Genomic DNA, 14,051 nt, shown 5'->3' with positions numbered 1-14,051 from the left:
GTGTTGCAGCAATATCACCCCACCGACATCACCGGCCAGCTCAACCTCTCCGACCCCTCAGTCAGCACTGTGGTGTGACCTTCTCCCCGAGGGCCATCAGTCCTTCCCCCAACACAGTAGGAAGGCACAGCCAGGACTGCCTTTCAAAAGGGACACTGATGGGTTCTTCTGGGTGAGATGGGAGGAAAGCATCCTTCATCCATACACAGTGACTTCATTGTATATCTCCCACCCTTCCTAGGCCTGCTGCCATGCTCGTGCCCCAGAATGCACGGCAGAACCAGGACATGGTTTGGACTTCACTTTTCAGAGATAATCGCTTCCAACCAGTGTTGTTGATAATCAGTATTGCCACTGACCAGCTATGAGCAAGGGGAAAGGCGCCTGGTGCCTGCTCTGCCATGGTAGTAGGGAAGAGTTGGTGCCAACTACAAACATGTGCTCCACTTTGCAGGCTTCATGAAGGCTGCCCAGCACACACACATGGGCCCTCAGACGTGTGCTCCATGTCTCCAACCACCCTGGAGGGCTCCAGACCGACATGCTCGTGATCCAGACCAGGGGAGCAGCAGGTTGGGCGTGTGTTCCTGCTGTGCTGAGTGACCCCCCTCTGCAGCAGGGGCTGGAAGATGCATGCTGTGCTCCTCACCGGGGATGAACCCCCTGCTCCTCCCTTCCATCGGCCCATGGCTATGACTTGGCTCCTGTATGTGGTCTGTTTGCAAGCAAGAGTGATCCCAGCCCTGCAACCCAAGCTCCTGTGCTCCACAGTACTCTGGAGCTTGTAACATGCTGTCAGCCAAGGTTCTGGCTCCCCAGCCTTCCTGCACAGAAGACATCCCCAGGACCTGGCCATGGCCTTCATGTAGCTCTCACACTGTGGCTCTCCCTGCCATGAACATCTCCTCAGGGATCAGCCCTGGATGGTTGCAGTGACCTTCAGCCAAGCTCCACACTGCCTCAGCACCAGCAATGCAAGGAGAGATGTTGCTGGCCGGTCGTGGCTCGCAGTGTCGGTCACCACAGCAGTCACTGGCAGCTTCCCTGCCACACTTGCCTGCAGCTCAAGCTTGCCAGCAGCCCTGAAGCCCCAGCTCGTGTGGCTGCATCTGCCTGAACCTGGAGATGTGGAAGCCAGATCCCAGTTCAGAGGAGAACCAAACAAGACCAGCTGACGCTGTTCCCCCCCCACACCTTCCTCCCCTCAAGCATTGTGCCCATGTGCCAGCATCCCTGAGCACCCTCTCTGTGGGCTCTGTGAGTGGGTCCGGACATACCAGCATAGCAGAAGCATCTGGCACCAGCCAGGCTGGTGATGAGCAGCTACAGCATGTGCATGGGCAGCACCGCATCCTGCCTCCTGCGAAGGAGGAAAACCCACCTGCAGCACGGTACCAAGCCCCAGTGGCATGAACTGCCTTCTCCTGGTGCCAGCCGAGCCGATGGGGCTCCCCCGAGGGCAGGCAGGGTTTTCAGATGGCAGCTGAGGTCTGTGAGCATCGTCCCACTCACTGCAGTGGCTCCATCAAGTTCATCTCGCTCCAGCTGAGCCATTGGACCCATTCTACTTTCTACGTTAATGTAACATTAATACCAAGTTTTTGCAAGAGCTCAGTAAAGTCTAGACCGGATCATGATGCTGTTTATTCCAGTGCCGTGTCCCTCTTTCCGTGTCTGTCTTGTGGCAAAGCTGGCAGGGGGCCCTGTGCTGAATCAGAGCCTCACCCAGTGCTGCCGCAGGGTTTGAAACAGCAAAAGGTGGACGGATGGGGAGGGATGAAGCCAGCAGGGAGAAAGGCCAGGGGCTGCAGAGAAGCCAGGAGGGAAGGGACATCACCATTCCCGGATGCCAGGCTGATGAACAGCCTGTTGCAGGGAGGGACAGGCCTTGTGGGGGACGAGGACACTGAAGCCCCCTGGCTCTTACCCACCTCCATCAAGGGGAAAACAGTGGCAATCCCCTGCCACTGTTGTGATCCCCAGCTCCTCCCCATGTGCTGAGACCACCAGCCCAACCATGAAGGACAATAAGCCCTAGCTCCAAATCAGAAGCCAAGACCTCCTGAGGAAGGATGAGTGCTGTCACTAGAGAGGATCTGAGGGAGCTGGGATTGCTCCTGGGAAAGGCTCCGTGCAAGGGGCTGGTCCTGGCAGAGGTCCTGCAGCCATCCCAGAGGAGATGCTGCTTTCACCAGCTCCCCAGAGCCCTCACAGGCTGAGCCAAGCGGGACTCGAGAAGTGTGGCAGCACGTTGGGATGGTTTCTCTCTTGCAAATAGAAATGGGAGCTAGCCACAGATGAGGTGACATTTGGTTTATTCATTACATGATTTATTTAACCCCTGGCAAGAGCTCGCCAAAGCATTCATTGACCCCCACCACATCCCTGGCAGCTCTTGCATGGGCAAGAGATGGAGCAAACAGGGGAAGCCGGTGGCCACAGTCATCTCATTGTGGCTCTTACTGCCTTGCAATGGGTAAGGACTCATGCCAGAAAGGGCTGTTGCTCCTCCCTGAGAGATGCTTTTGTCACCCCAGCTTGTGAGTTCCTGTGGAGCCCTCACTAAGCATTTCCATGCAATGCCATGGAGAAGAGTTTCCACCGGGAAAGACAAGAGGCAGCAGGGCAGGGAGACACAGGGGCAACCCCAGTCCCTTTTGTGGGTGGTGGGATGTGAGGCAGCAGCAAAGTCTGTGAACCCACATTTTTGTCCCCACTCCCATCACTGAGCTGACCTGGACCCTGGCCTTGGATGAGCTTTAGTCCATGGGAAAAGCTATTGGGGAGGAACCACTGCGCAGCTTCATCCATCTTTTGGCAACCCCTTTGCCAAACCACATCAGTGGGAGCTCAAGTGTTTGTCCAAACTTCACCCCAAACCTCAGCCTCACCCTGGATCTTGGTGGCTGGCTGAGCCTTCTCAAGGAAAGACTCCCTCAAAGGAAGCATTTTACAACCTGCCCTGTCCCTGGGCAGCACATGGGGGGGCTGGGGGCTTTCTGACAGTCCCATGGAGGCTCTGGAGAGCCCCGAAACACACAGATCTTCAAGTGCACCAAAAGGCACACAGAGAGCTCTGGGGCACACCAAGAGGTAAACCAGTGCCTGTCAGGGCACAGGAAGCCAATTGGAGAGCATTTGAATGCACAAAAAGTCAAGCCAAGTGGTCTTGGCAAGCAAAGGCACACCGAGGCTGATGGCACTGAGGGGCATATTGGGTGTTGGGGGCACCAGAAGGCCCAATGAGGGTTTTGAGGCAAACCAAAAGGCACACAGAGGCTCCTGACCTTCAAGGAAAGGTAAATGGAAACGCCACCCAGAGGGGTATGGTGTGTCCTGAGATGCACACAGGGGTTCCTGGCATGTACCAAAAGGCACAGGGAGGCATATGGTGCATCCTGAAATGCACACTGAGGTCCCTGGGCAGCGGAAGGGGCAAGGACAGGGTGAGCTGGAGAAGGATCCCCTGTACCCACCCCTGGTCTGAGGGTGGCCTTCCAAAATACTGCGAGCATCCTCACTCAGAGCTGGAGGCTGCTCCCCCAGCAGTGGGGCAGAGGGAGCTCAGCATCACTGGGGGGGACCCCTCAGATGCAGGATCTCCTGGAGACGTGGGGTTCCTTGCGCAGGTTGTGGTAAACCACCACGACGGAGCCTGTGAAGGTGCAGAAGAAGATACTGGCCATGAAAGAGAACGGTCCAATGATCATGAAGGTGATGTAGTGCTGGGCAGACAGTGAGATCTCCTGACATTGCCTGAAGGACTCGTTCCCAAAGGCCATGATCGGATACTTGTTCAGCTGCTCCGGGACTCTGCAGAGGAGCAAGCTCTTCTCTGGAAGAGAAAATCAGTGTCGATGGGCACACTGGGCCACTGGGCCAAGGCAGGTGTCATGGACAGAGGGGATGGCAGGTTTTTATGGGACCAGGGCAGGAGGACAGGGGTTAGGTTGATAAGGATTGCCCAGGATGGGATACGAAGGAGAGCAGTGAAGGTTCAAGGCTCATCTATGTCCTGTGCAGTGGGGAGTGGGATGAGATGGGGAGGTGGGAACAGTGCTGGAAGGGGGCCTGGAAAATAGTTTTGGAGCAGGTGGTAGATGGGGCAGGGAGGGTGCAGGCCTGGTTCCAAGAGGACACATGTGGGGAGCGGTGAGCACCCAGCATGGAGAGGCCACAGAAGATCCCAGCCAGCACGGGTGACAGGCACGCATCCAAGCTGGAAGCAAGCAAGAACAGTGGCAGCAGAAAGAGAGATCTTGCTGGCAGAGGTGACTGATCAAGGTTCATTGAGGAAGAAATGCAGGATCAGCCCCAGGTTCATGAAAGCACTGGGGAAGGGGCTGAAGGCACTGAGTCCTAGCTGCATCAGCAGTGGTGCCCATTGCAAGCACACCTTGCCCTCAGTGTGATGGGGCTGGTGCCATTGCTGGGGACAGCGCCGGGTTCATGTCACTGGGACATTGTCCAGCCCTCTTCTCCAGGCACAAGGACAGGCACAAGGTGGGCACCAGGTACCAGACCCAGGGGTGCAGACACCCAAGCAGACACAGGAGCTGCCATGGCCTGAGGGTGGGATCTGGGGAACCTCCCCATACCCCCATGGACACTCACCACTGCAAGACCACAGCCACTGGCACCAGGGTGCTGGGTGCAGCCTCAGCCCTGATGGGGTGACCAGAGAGCATGGAGCGGGTGGGGGGCTTAGGGTCATGGTCCTCGAGCACTCACCTCGCACTTTGTCCCTGTTGTGGCTGAGCCAGCGCCAGAGGGGCAGGATACTGCAGCTGCAGCCCCAGGGGTTGTCCTGCAGGAAGAGGGCTTGGAGCTGGGGCAGCGCTTGCAGCACCCCAGGCTCCAGCTGCCTCAGCCTGTTTCCACCCAGGTTCAGCTTGGTGAGGCTGGTGAGGGGCAAGAAGGTTTCGGGGCTCAGCATGGTCAAGTAGTTGTCACTGAGATCCAGCTCCTGCAGTGCTCCGAGCCCCACCAGCGCCTGGCTGTGGATGAGCCCCAGATGGTTGTGGGGCAGGCTGAGCACCCGCAGCCCCGGCAGCGGCGGGAAGGAGCGCGGCCCCAGCACGGTGATGAAGTTGTAGCCGAGCCACAGGGTGCTGGTGTTGGTGGCCAGGCTCGGGGGCACCTCGCGGAGCCCCTGCTCGCTGCAGTCCACGTTCCCCACGGAGCAGCGGCAGGCGGCGGGGCAGCACGGCGAGGGCAGCGGGCGCAGCAGCAGCAGGCAGGCCAGCACCGCCCCGCAGTCCCACCAGCACCCCATGGCTGAGCACCGAGCGACGGGAGCTCCAGAACCGGGGCTCCCCCACGGCCAGGATCCTTGGTGCCCGTCCAGCCACTCAGCGCTCCCAGAGGTGCGGGCTGGAGGTGCCGGGCAGTGCTGGGAGCAGGTGGATGAGCAGCCCCGGAGCCGCTGCGCTCCCGGGAGCGGTGGATGAGCAGCCCCGGAGCCGCTGCGCTCCCGGGAGCGGTGGATGAGCAGCCCCGGAGCCGCTGCGCTCCCGGGAGCGGTGGATGAGCAGCCCCGGAGCCGCTGCGCTCCCAGCCCCGGTTTTGCCTCGGGGTGGAGCTGAACTTTTCTCAGCAAATATTTCCGCTGTGATGCTGCCCTGGCAAGGTGCTGGGCCGAGCCCTCGTTCCTCCCTCTGCCAGGCACCGCTCCAGCCAGGTAAGCATCCAGCTCACCATGGCCCGGGATTAACTGCTTGTGTGTGCTGCAGGCTGGAAAGAAGCAAACAAAACCAAACCCGTCTCTTGGCCTCCATTCTCCCCATGGGTGTGCTGCCTCATCATAGGATCGGAGAATTGTTTGGGTTAGAAGGGAACTTACAGTTCATCCGATTTCAACTCCCTGCCACAGGCAGGGACACCTTTCACACCCCACCGTCTGCAATGTCCCAGGTTACTCCAAGCCCAGGCCAACCTGCTCTTGAACACTGCCAGGGATGGGGCAGCCACAGCTTCTCTGGGCACCCTGTGCCAGCGCCTCAGCACCCTCACAGGGAAGAACTTCATTAGCCATGTACAGAGGGGTGTATGGACCCAGGACCCCCATAACTAGCTAGGGTGGGATAAAGCTTAAGTTTTACCATCATCAGATGTAACGCCATCTTGTGTGCTGGCTCACCATGCCCAGAGGTCCTCAGTGGGGAGTGCTGCTGGCAGCCATGGGCCACCCCACTGAGCCCAGCCCTTGACCAGCCTCTGTTTGCCCTTGGCAGGAGAGCACAAGCCATGCCAGAAAGAGGAGGGTTGGTATGGGGGTCCCATGGGCAACCCTCCTCCTCCCCAGCAGGACCACACGTCTGGGTGCGCACTGGGAACACCCAGGAGCCCCCATGTTAGAAGCTGTGAGAAAGGTGAACCCACTGGGCTGCAGCCACCCAAAACTTGTTTACCCTGGCCCTGGCATGGCAGCACCAGCTCGAGAGGGCTCAAAGTCTGCCCCCACCCTGTTTATACCCGCTCCGGTTTCAAGCTGCTGAAGCCCCACAGCAGATGGGAGAGGAGGAGAGGAGGGGAGGGGAGGGGAGGAGAGGAGAGGAGAGGAGAGAGAGAGGAGAGGAGAGGAGAGGAGAGGAGAGGAGAGGAGAGGAGAGGAGAGGAGAGGAGAGGAGAGGAGAGGAGAGGAGAGGAGAGGAGAGGAGAGGAGAGGAGAGGAGAGGAGAGGAGAGGAGAGGAGAGGAGAGGAGAGGAGAGGAGAGGTGTCACCTCTTGGTGTCCCTGGCAGAACATGGTGGACACCCGGGACACAACCAGGAGCACCTCATCCCACTGGCAGCCCAAAGAGGGGACACCATCCTCTACACACACCATGGCAGTTCCTGTCCTGTTTAGCACCCTCGTGCTGGGTCATCATGGCCAAAGGGCTGGGAGGGCAGCAAGGCAGTGCACAGGGTGTTCCCAAATCTGGGCCAGAAGCAGCAGGCAGGAGGTTTATTAATAGCATCCAGAGGAGCTTTGGGTTGTTTATCTATCCTGCAGCAAACTCGGTTTTACTGCATTAATCCCCATCTGGAAGTAATTCAGAGGAATCCTACAGCCCAGCCCAGCCCTGGAGCAGGGCACAGACCTGCAGCCACGTGGACCTGCAACACCAGCTCATCCCATAGCTGTGGGCTATATGGGGACAGGAATTTTTAGGGATCCCTGTCCCCAAATGCTCTTCCTCCCCAAGGGATGCATTGCCTGTGACCACCTAGGATCAGGAGGGAAGGGCAAAATTCATTGTGGGGAAAAAAAAAACAAACAAACACTATTAAATAAAGAGTATTCACACTCAGAGACCCCAGGAGCTGCAAACCCACCCCAGCCCCTCACTGTCACCCTGCTGCACACTCCATGGCACATGGCAAGAGAGATGTCCCCAATGTCCTCCATGCAGGAACAACAGCAAGTGCAGGGCTGGTGCTGTTTGCGCAATGCAGGCATTGGCTGCAGCAGCTGCAGGCTGGTGACACTTTGGGGTCCTACCCCCGGCAGTGACACTGTCCCTTCACACTTGCTGCCAGTGCTCATCAGTGCCCCATCCTCTGGACCCAGCACCTGCAGGGAGAGCCCAGCTCCCTGTCCCCAGCCAGGGCTGCACCCACTGGTGCCCTGCTCCCCACTGGGGTTTAGGGTTCCACAGGGAATGGCGCAGCATGGCCCCCAGGCGGCTCCAGGGGAGGCTGCTCCAAGCACCCACTCTGCAGGGACAGCCCAGGTGCCCTGTGCTGACTGATGGAGGAGGCTCAACACCAGCCCTGCTCTGGTCAAGGGGTGTAAATCAGGGTGCCAAGACTGTTCCCACAGTGAAGTGATGCAGGGGAATCACTTGATGAAGGGAACCCTTCCCACACTGTTCCCAACCTCCACCATTGAGTATCTGGGGAGAAATGGAGATAGAGGGCAAGATGCTAAGACTCTGCGTTAGCTCTCCTCCTGTCCTTAAAGGCTTTCGTTTATTGCATGTTTCCATGCGATCAAAGACCCGAGGCAGGTTCGAACCACATCACACATCTGCTGTGATGACACCTCCGGCCTGGGACATCCCTGGTGCTCCTGCACCCATGGCTGGAGCTGCCCAGGTTGGGCTCTGCTGGGAACAGCTCAGCTCGGACTCCTTATGGCAGGTGACACCAAGTGGTAGAACTGTGCATGGGTGCTGGACACGGGGTGAGTGCTGTGCTGGGTATGGGTGCTGCGCATGGGGTGGGTGCTGTGCACGTGTGGGTGCTGCGCATGGGGTGGGTGTTGTGCACGTGTGGGTGCTGCGCATGGGGTGGGTGTTGTGCACTTGTGGGTGCTGCGCATGAGTGGGTGCTGCACACGTGTGGGTGCTGTGCAGGGGATGCTGCACAGGGTATGGGTGCTGGACTCCTCTGGCTGCAGCCCTGGCACCTAGTGCAGGGGACAGTCAAACACCAGGACAGCCCAGGGGACACAGGATCACTGCGACCGCAGGGAGCACAGGCTGGGGTCCCCTGCTGAGCCCCAAGGGGCACCCATGGTACCTGGTGCTGGACAAGCTGAGAAAGTTGGGGCTGTTCAGCCTGGGGAAGAGAAGGCTACGTGGAGACCTCATAGCAGCCTTCCAGTATCTGAAGGGGGCCTATAGGAATGCTGGGGAGGGACTCTTCATTAGGGACTGTAGTGACAGGACAAGGGGCAACGGGTTCAAACTTAAACAGGGAAAGTTTAGATTGGATATAAGGAGGAAGTTCTTTACTGTGAGGGTGGTGAGGCACTGGAATGGGTTGCCCAGGGAAGCTGTGAATGCTCCATCCCTGGTGGTGTTCAAGGCCAGGCTGGACAGAGCCTTGGGTGACATGGTTTAGTGTGAGGTGTCCCTGCCCATGGCAGGGGGGTTGGAATTTGATGATCTTAAGGTCCTTTCCAACCCTAACTATTCTGTGATTCTGTATTGGAAGAGCTCATAAACCACATGGAAAATGGATGCAGGAAATGGGCTCTGTGGAAGGACCACAAGAGCTGCCCAGGTAGTGCCAAGCCCTGCCCAAGAACTGGTTTGGTACCACCCTGGTGGACCCCAGTTCTCCACATCTGGCCTCTCTTAAACACACACCCAGATGTCTGGGGTCTTGTCCTTGCACCCACTGTTTGGGGTCAGGCAGAGAAAGTCTTGCTGGCAGCAAAGGCATGGCCTGGAGAAACGGCAAAGGGGCTGGAGCAGAGGGTTTGCTTGGCTGTGAGGCAGAGAGGTGGGAGAGGGGCAGGGGGGAAATCCAAACCTGGCTTGTGCCACAGAGCACAAGAACAAGCAGGAGCTCCTGCGGGCTCTGCTCTGCATTACTGGGGCAGAGTAGGTGGTGGACACATAAATCTGAAGAGCTGGAGCAACGTGTTGTGGTCTCCTGACAACACTGTCATCCTCGATTTCAACGGCCCAGCTACCCCAATGCTCAAATTCCTCATGCAAGTGGCCAACAGAGCAAACACAGGATAGCGATCAGCTGGGCAGGTCGCTGCTCCGCATCCCAACCCCAACATTGCAGGGCTTGCCCCAGGCTTACCAGAAAATATGACCAAGACATGCAGGCCAGCAGGGCCAATGTAGTGTGGTTTAATGGGTGTGAAGCTTTGAGGGTGTTGAACATGGCCCCAGAGTATCACTGTGTCACCTCCCATGTCCCCAGGGATGCTTGGTGGAGATGTCCCTGTTGAAGAGCTACATGCATGGAGAAGCCATGGATGAGCAAGGCCCTGGCCAGGGACCAGGGGCCGTCTGTGATGGCTGGGTCAGGCTTCTGAGTTGCCAGAGGAGCAGGTGAGCAGGACGAGAGGGTGAAGGCATCCTCATCATCCACCCTGCTGCACCCCAAATCCCAGCAGGATGGACACTGGCAGGATGGGCAGTGAGCCCTAAGCAAGCTGAAGCCCTTCCCAGGCTGCTCCTGTCCACACATGGCCAAGAGGGTCCCCAGCAATGGTCCCAGACTGCACTCAGCAGCCCCCTGCACATGCTCAGCTCTCGAAGGCCGCCGTCACCCCACAGCATGAGCACGGCCGGCAGCAGCCCCGCCGGGGGAACAGCGCCGGAGGCACCGCGTCTTGGCACAGCCCCGCTGGCTGCTGCGTCACCACCTTCTCCTTGCACGAGCCCTTGGTGGCCGGGTCGGGATGGGACCTGCCGGGCACCTGGGGATGCTCCTTGTCGGCCTTGACAGCGAGGAAGGTGGCGAGGTCGAGGTCGAGCATGGCAACGCCGCCGCGCGGTGTGGGTGTGTTTTGGCGGCACTGCGGGCAGGGGATCCAGCGCTGCTCGTTGGCCACAGCGTCCAGGCGCTTCAGGCAGGCCTGGCAGAAGGTATGGCCGCAGTAGAGCCGGCGCGGCAGCCGCACGCCCAGGTCATAGGAGGAGTAGCAGATGATGCACTCGACACGCTGGCTGCCCCGGCTTGGGGTGCGCGAGTGGACCCTGACACACGGCCCCGCGTCCTCTGCCCATGGGCTGCCGCTGGCCTCAGACATGCTGGGGAGGGGAGGGTGAGAGAAGCTGTCAGCCTCACGGCCAAGGAGGAGTCCCATGGGATGTGCAGCCGATATGGGAGAGATGGGGACCGACCCCATGTGTTGGGCTATCAGGGGCATCAGGCTCCTTCCCCCCCATCCCTGCCTGCTGCCTGCATGGCCCATGGCCAGCTCTACTTGGAAGAGCAGGACCCAGTTCTAGGCTCCTCTACAAGAAAGATAACCAGCTACAGGGAAAGGTCACAAGGATGCTCAAGGGTCTGGAGCATTTCTCCGAGATTGCTCGGCCTGGTTAGTCTGGAGAAGAGCAGCCTGAGAGCAGATCCCATCCATGCAGATCAGTATCTCAAAGGTGGGTGCCAGCAGGATGGTGCCAGACTCTTTCCAGTGGTGCCCAGTGACAGGACGAGGAGCAATGGCCATAAACTAACACGCAAGTGTCACCTCAACATGAGGAAGAAGTTCTTTCTGCTGAGGGCATCAGAGCCCTGGCACAGGCTGCCCAAGGGGGATTGTGGAGTCTCCCTCTCTGGAGACATCCCAAACCCACCATGGACACGTTCCTGTGTGACCTGCTCTGGGTGGCCCTGCCCTGGCAGTGGATTGGACTGGATGATCTCCAGAGGTCCCTTCCAACCCCAACAATTCTGGAATTCTGTGTGCTTGCCACTGCATGTAGGGATGTAGGGATCCCCTACATGTAGTTCCCTGCATCCATGGGGGATGCATTACCCTTGTGCCATGCTGCATCCCTGGCTGAGAGCTCTGCCAGCTCTGCCATTCCACAGGGAATAAGGGCTGGACAGACCTCAACAGCCTGCTCAGGTGAATGTGGGGGAGTGGGCTTGACCGTGGACAAGAGAGCAGCATCCGGAGGACCAGGCAGTGCCACAGCCCTGTTCCTTACCAGCCCCAGGCCATGCCAGGTGACCATGGTATCATTGTCAACATTATGGGATGGGCATGCCAGAGGATCTGGGGGGTCCATGCTCATCTCAGGTGGGGTCTGGTAACCACCACCATGTTTGAAAACCTCTCCCAAAGGCTACCAAGACCCCACTCCCTCTCTACTGAGTGACCTCAAGCATTTTGGTGTCCATGGGTGCACCCCTCCACCCAATTCCCCCATTCTTACCTGTCCTGAGATGCTCCCCCAGGGCCTCAGGGGAGGTGGCAGAAGAGCTGCGCTGTTCTGGGGGGCTGTGGCAGTCCCATGGAGAGCACTGGGAGCCCAAGACACCAGCAGCAACCAGTCAGGTCCGGGCGGCTGCTGGTGGCTGTGGCAGTGGGAAGGGGCTCACCTTTCAGGGACAGGCATGCTATCGGATCTGGGAGATTGGGTTACAAGCATCCGGATAGCACAGCCTCGGAAATCCAAGTCCCAGGAGGGGTCATTAACCACCCGTCTCTGCTTCATAAGCAGAAGGAACTGTCCCCATGAGGCCAAGAAGCTCTGGGCAGCACCATGAGAGGAGAGGGCTTGGACATCTCTGTACCTGGGCAGCAGCATTGCAGTCTCCCACATCCTCGGCTACCCACCATGAACAAGAACATCTGGGCAGATGCTGGCCAGCGGAGACACCCCATCCCCTGCTCATCCATCCCCAGGTGATACGGGCTGTGGTGGGGCGGGAGGCACAGAGAGACCCCAGGGTGCAGGGGCTGGGGCTGGCACAGGGACAAGGCTCCAGCGTGGTCCAGGCAGGTAGCACCCACGTGTGGGGTGATGCTCCTCATCCAGTGCCTGGGGGTGATGCATCCGTGACCTGCCCTTGGTCCGGCAGCAGCGCTGCAGGCTCAGCACTGAACAGGGGATGGTTTCAAACGTGGAATGTGGCAGGGGGACAGATCCTGGAGGAGAAAAGCACATCCTGGAGCCAGGGCAGGACTGCCAGATACCCGGCAGCATTTCTGCATGGGAGCAGGAGAGGGCAGCAGCTCCCGCTGCAGGCAACAGTGCAGGCAGGGACACAGGCGGTGCTCTCTTGCATTGCCTGCTTACCAAACATCACCCCAGCTCTCGGGTCATGCTTCCAACACTCCTCGGCAGCAAGAACTGGGGGGGGTGGAAAGTGAGACCCTCATGGAGTCACTGGACTCTGCAGAAAAACTTCACCCCTTGGAGCTGGTGTTTGGGAGTAAGAGCAGAGCACAGCAGCACGGTGGGCACAGTGGCCATGTCCTGAGACAAGATCCTGATCCATCCCGTCACAGGTTTCCCCAGGCAGTGCACATGGGGTACATGGTCCCCTGTGTCCCCAGGCGTGGCGAGGGTACCCGACAGCAGGGCTTTGCCTTCCCCTTACCACACTGGCAGCAGGCAAGGGATGTGGAACCCCAGCCATGGCCTGACTCAGTGGCCAAGGTGAGGCAAGGGCCATGTGTCCTGGTCAGGTCAGGACCCAGCTTTGCTCTGGCATTTCTGGGTGCTACCAGGATGGCAGCACTCTGGGTGCCAGCGCTGGAGCCTGGATGAGCAGCATGCTCCTTCCAGGGCCATGTGCTCAATGATGTACAAGGCAACTGGGTGCCTGGAGATGTCCAGGCATGTCCCAAAGCTGGCAAGAGTCACTCTCCCACCCAAAGCACGCTCATTGCTCATCTGCCACAGGGCGAGCTATGGAGGAGGTGTCAGCCCCTTTGGGCAGTGGGAGCCTATATGGGTGAGAGGAATGAGCTTGGCTCCCTGCACAATGGAGCCAACAGAGCCCCTGGCACTGCCTTGGAGGCCTCTCCTTGCAGAAATGAGCACACACTCACACAGGCTCCCTGCCTGTCCTCCTACCCCCCTGCAGCCCCTGCCCACCTCGTGTCCCCCTCCCATATGCACCAGAGCTGTGTCCTATTGAGCCGCCCTCTTCTGCCTGTTGCATGCAAGCCACGGTGTGGGGCTGTGCACCCCGGCTCACCCGCCCTGCACCCTTGGTGACATGGGCTGTGCAGCACGGAGGGTGACACCAAGGGGCTCGCTGCCTGGAACCAGCCCTCAGCGCCCGCTGCGCTCCTGAGCGCGGGTACGGGGGAGGCGTCTCTGCAAGCGGCAGTGACACACATGGGTGGGAAACGTGTTTTCCTGCTCCCAGGACTCATCCCGAGAGCTGCAGGGACCTTGGGCACAGCGGGACAGGGAGCGGCACCCGCAGGGCAGGGCAAAGGTCTGCTCGAGATGAGCCAGCGCCACGCATCAGCTCCCGTGCTCCACACACGGGAGGTGGCAAGGCTCCATCACAGCCCTGCGCACCCATGAGCGCCCTGCAGAGATGCAACACACCCCGGAGCACCCATGGGACCCTGCCCATGTCACCCAGAGCCCCGCCAAGGTCTGCAGCAGCAGCATCCTGTGCCCTCCCTCCCCTGCTCACACCCCCTACCCCACCCCCCAGCCTTCCTGCTTCTCTGGTTTAATCATTGCCCAGTGTCTGCCCAGCCTCTCCCACCTTGTTTGCCATCGCCCCGGGGCTAGGCAGAGCGAAGGGCAGCAGTGACACAGCACCACAGGCAGATGCTGTACCCTGCCAGCTCCGTGCCCGCACCCCTTGTCCCCCAGGGGCTCTGCTGAAGGCACC

General features: G+C 59.3%; 3 protein-coding genes across 16 annotated transcripts in view; 1 reads left to right on the top strand and 2 right to left on the bottom strand.

The window, feature by feature from the left end:
- The window catches only part of GRIN1 (glutamate ionotropic receptor NMDA type subunit 1), a 39,054-nt gene extending 37,408 nt beyond the window's left edge, over window positions 1-1,646 (top strand). For all 14 annotated transcript variants that reach the window (XR_009964288.1, XR_009964286.1, XR_009964285.1 and 11 more), the window contains one exon: window positions 10-1,646. Coding sequence is in view for 6 of the 14 variants with exons in the window: in XM_062615992.1 (XP_062471976.1) it covers window positions 10-78 (69 nt within the window). In the remaining 8 variants the exon portion in view is untranslated. The remainder of the gene's footprint in view (window positions 1-9) is intronic.
- Window positions 1,647-3,478: 1,832 nt separating this feature from the next.
- LRRC26 (leucine rich repeat containing 26) lies at window positions 3,479-5,564 on the bottom strand. Its single transcript, XM_062615928.1, has 2 exons — window positions 4,732-5,564; window positions 3,479-3,835 (listed from the first exon to the last, which is right to left on the bottom strand). Exons 1-2 carry the CDS (start codon window positions 5,273-5,275, stop codon window positions 3,588-3,590), a joined length of 792 nt encoding a protein of 263 aa, XP_062471912.1. The 5' UTR covers window positions 5,276-5,564; the 3' UTR covers window positions 3,479-3,587.
- A 4,044-nt stretch (window positions 5,565-9,608) lies between these two features.
- Window positions 9,609-10,485, bottom strand: LOC134162287 (RING finger protein 224-like). Its single transcript, XM_062615927.1, has one exon. It carries the CDS (start codon window positions 10,483-10,485, stop codon window positions 9,979-9,981), a length of 507 nt encoding a protein of 168 aa, XP_062471911.1. The 3' UTR covers window positions 9,609-9,978.
- Between the last annotated feature and the right edge of the window lie 3,566 nt (window positions 10,486-14,051).

The sequence above is a fragment of the Pezoporus occidentalis genome, unplaced genomic scaffold (genome assembly GCF_034315485.1).
Source record: "Pezoporus occidentalis ecotype Australia unplaced genomic scaffold, CSIRO_AGI_Poc_V1 ctg187, whole genome shotgun sequence".
In the NCBI taxonomy this organism is placed as follows: Eukaryota; Metazoa; Chordata; class Aves; order Psittaciformes; family Psittacidae; genus Pezoporus; species Pezoporus occidentalis.
The sequence above is the reverse complement of the archived record's forward strand: the minus strand, read 5'-3'. Positions and strand labels throughout refer to the sequence as shown.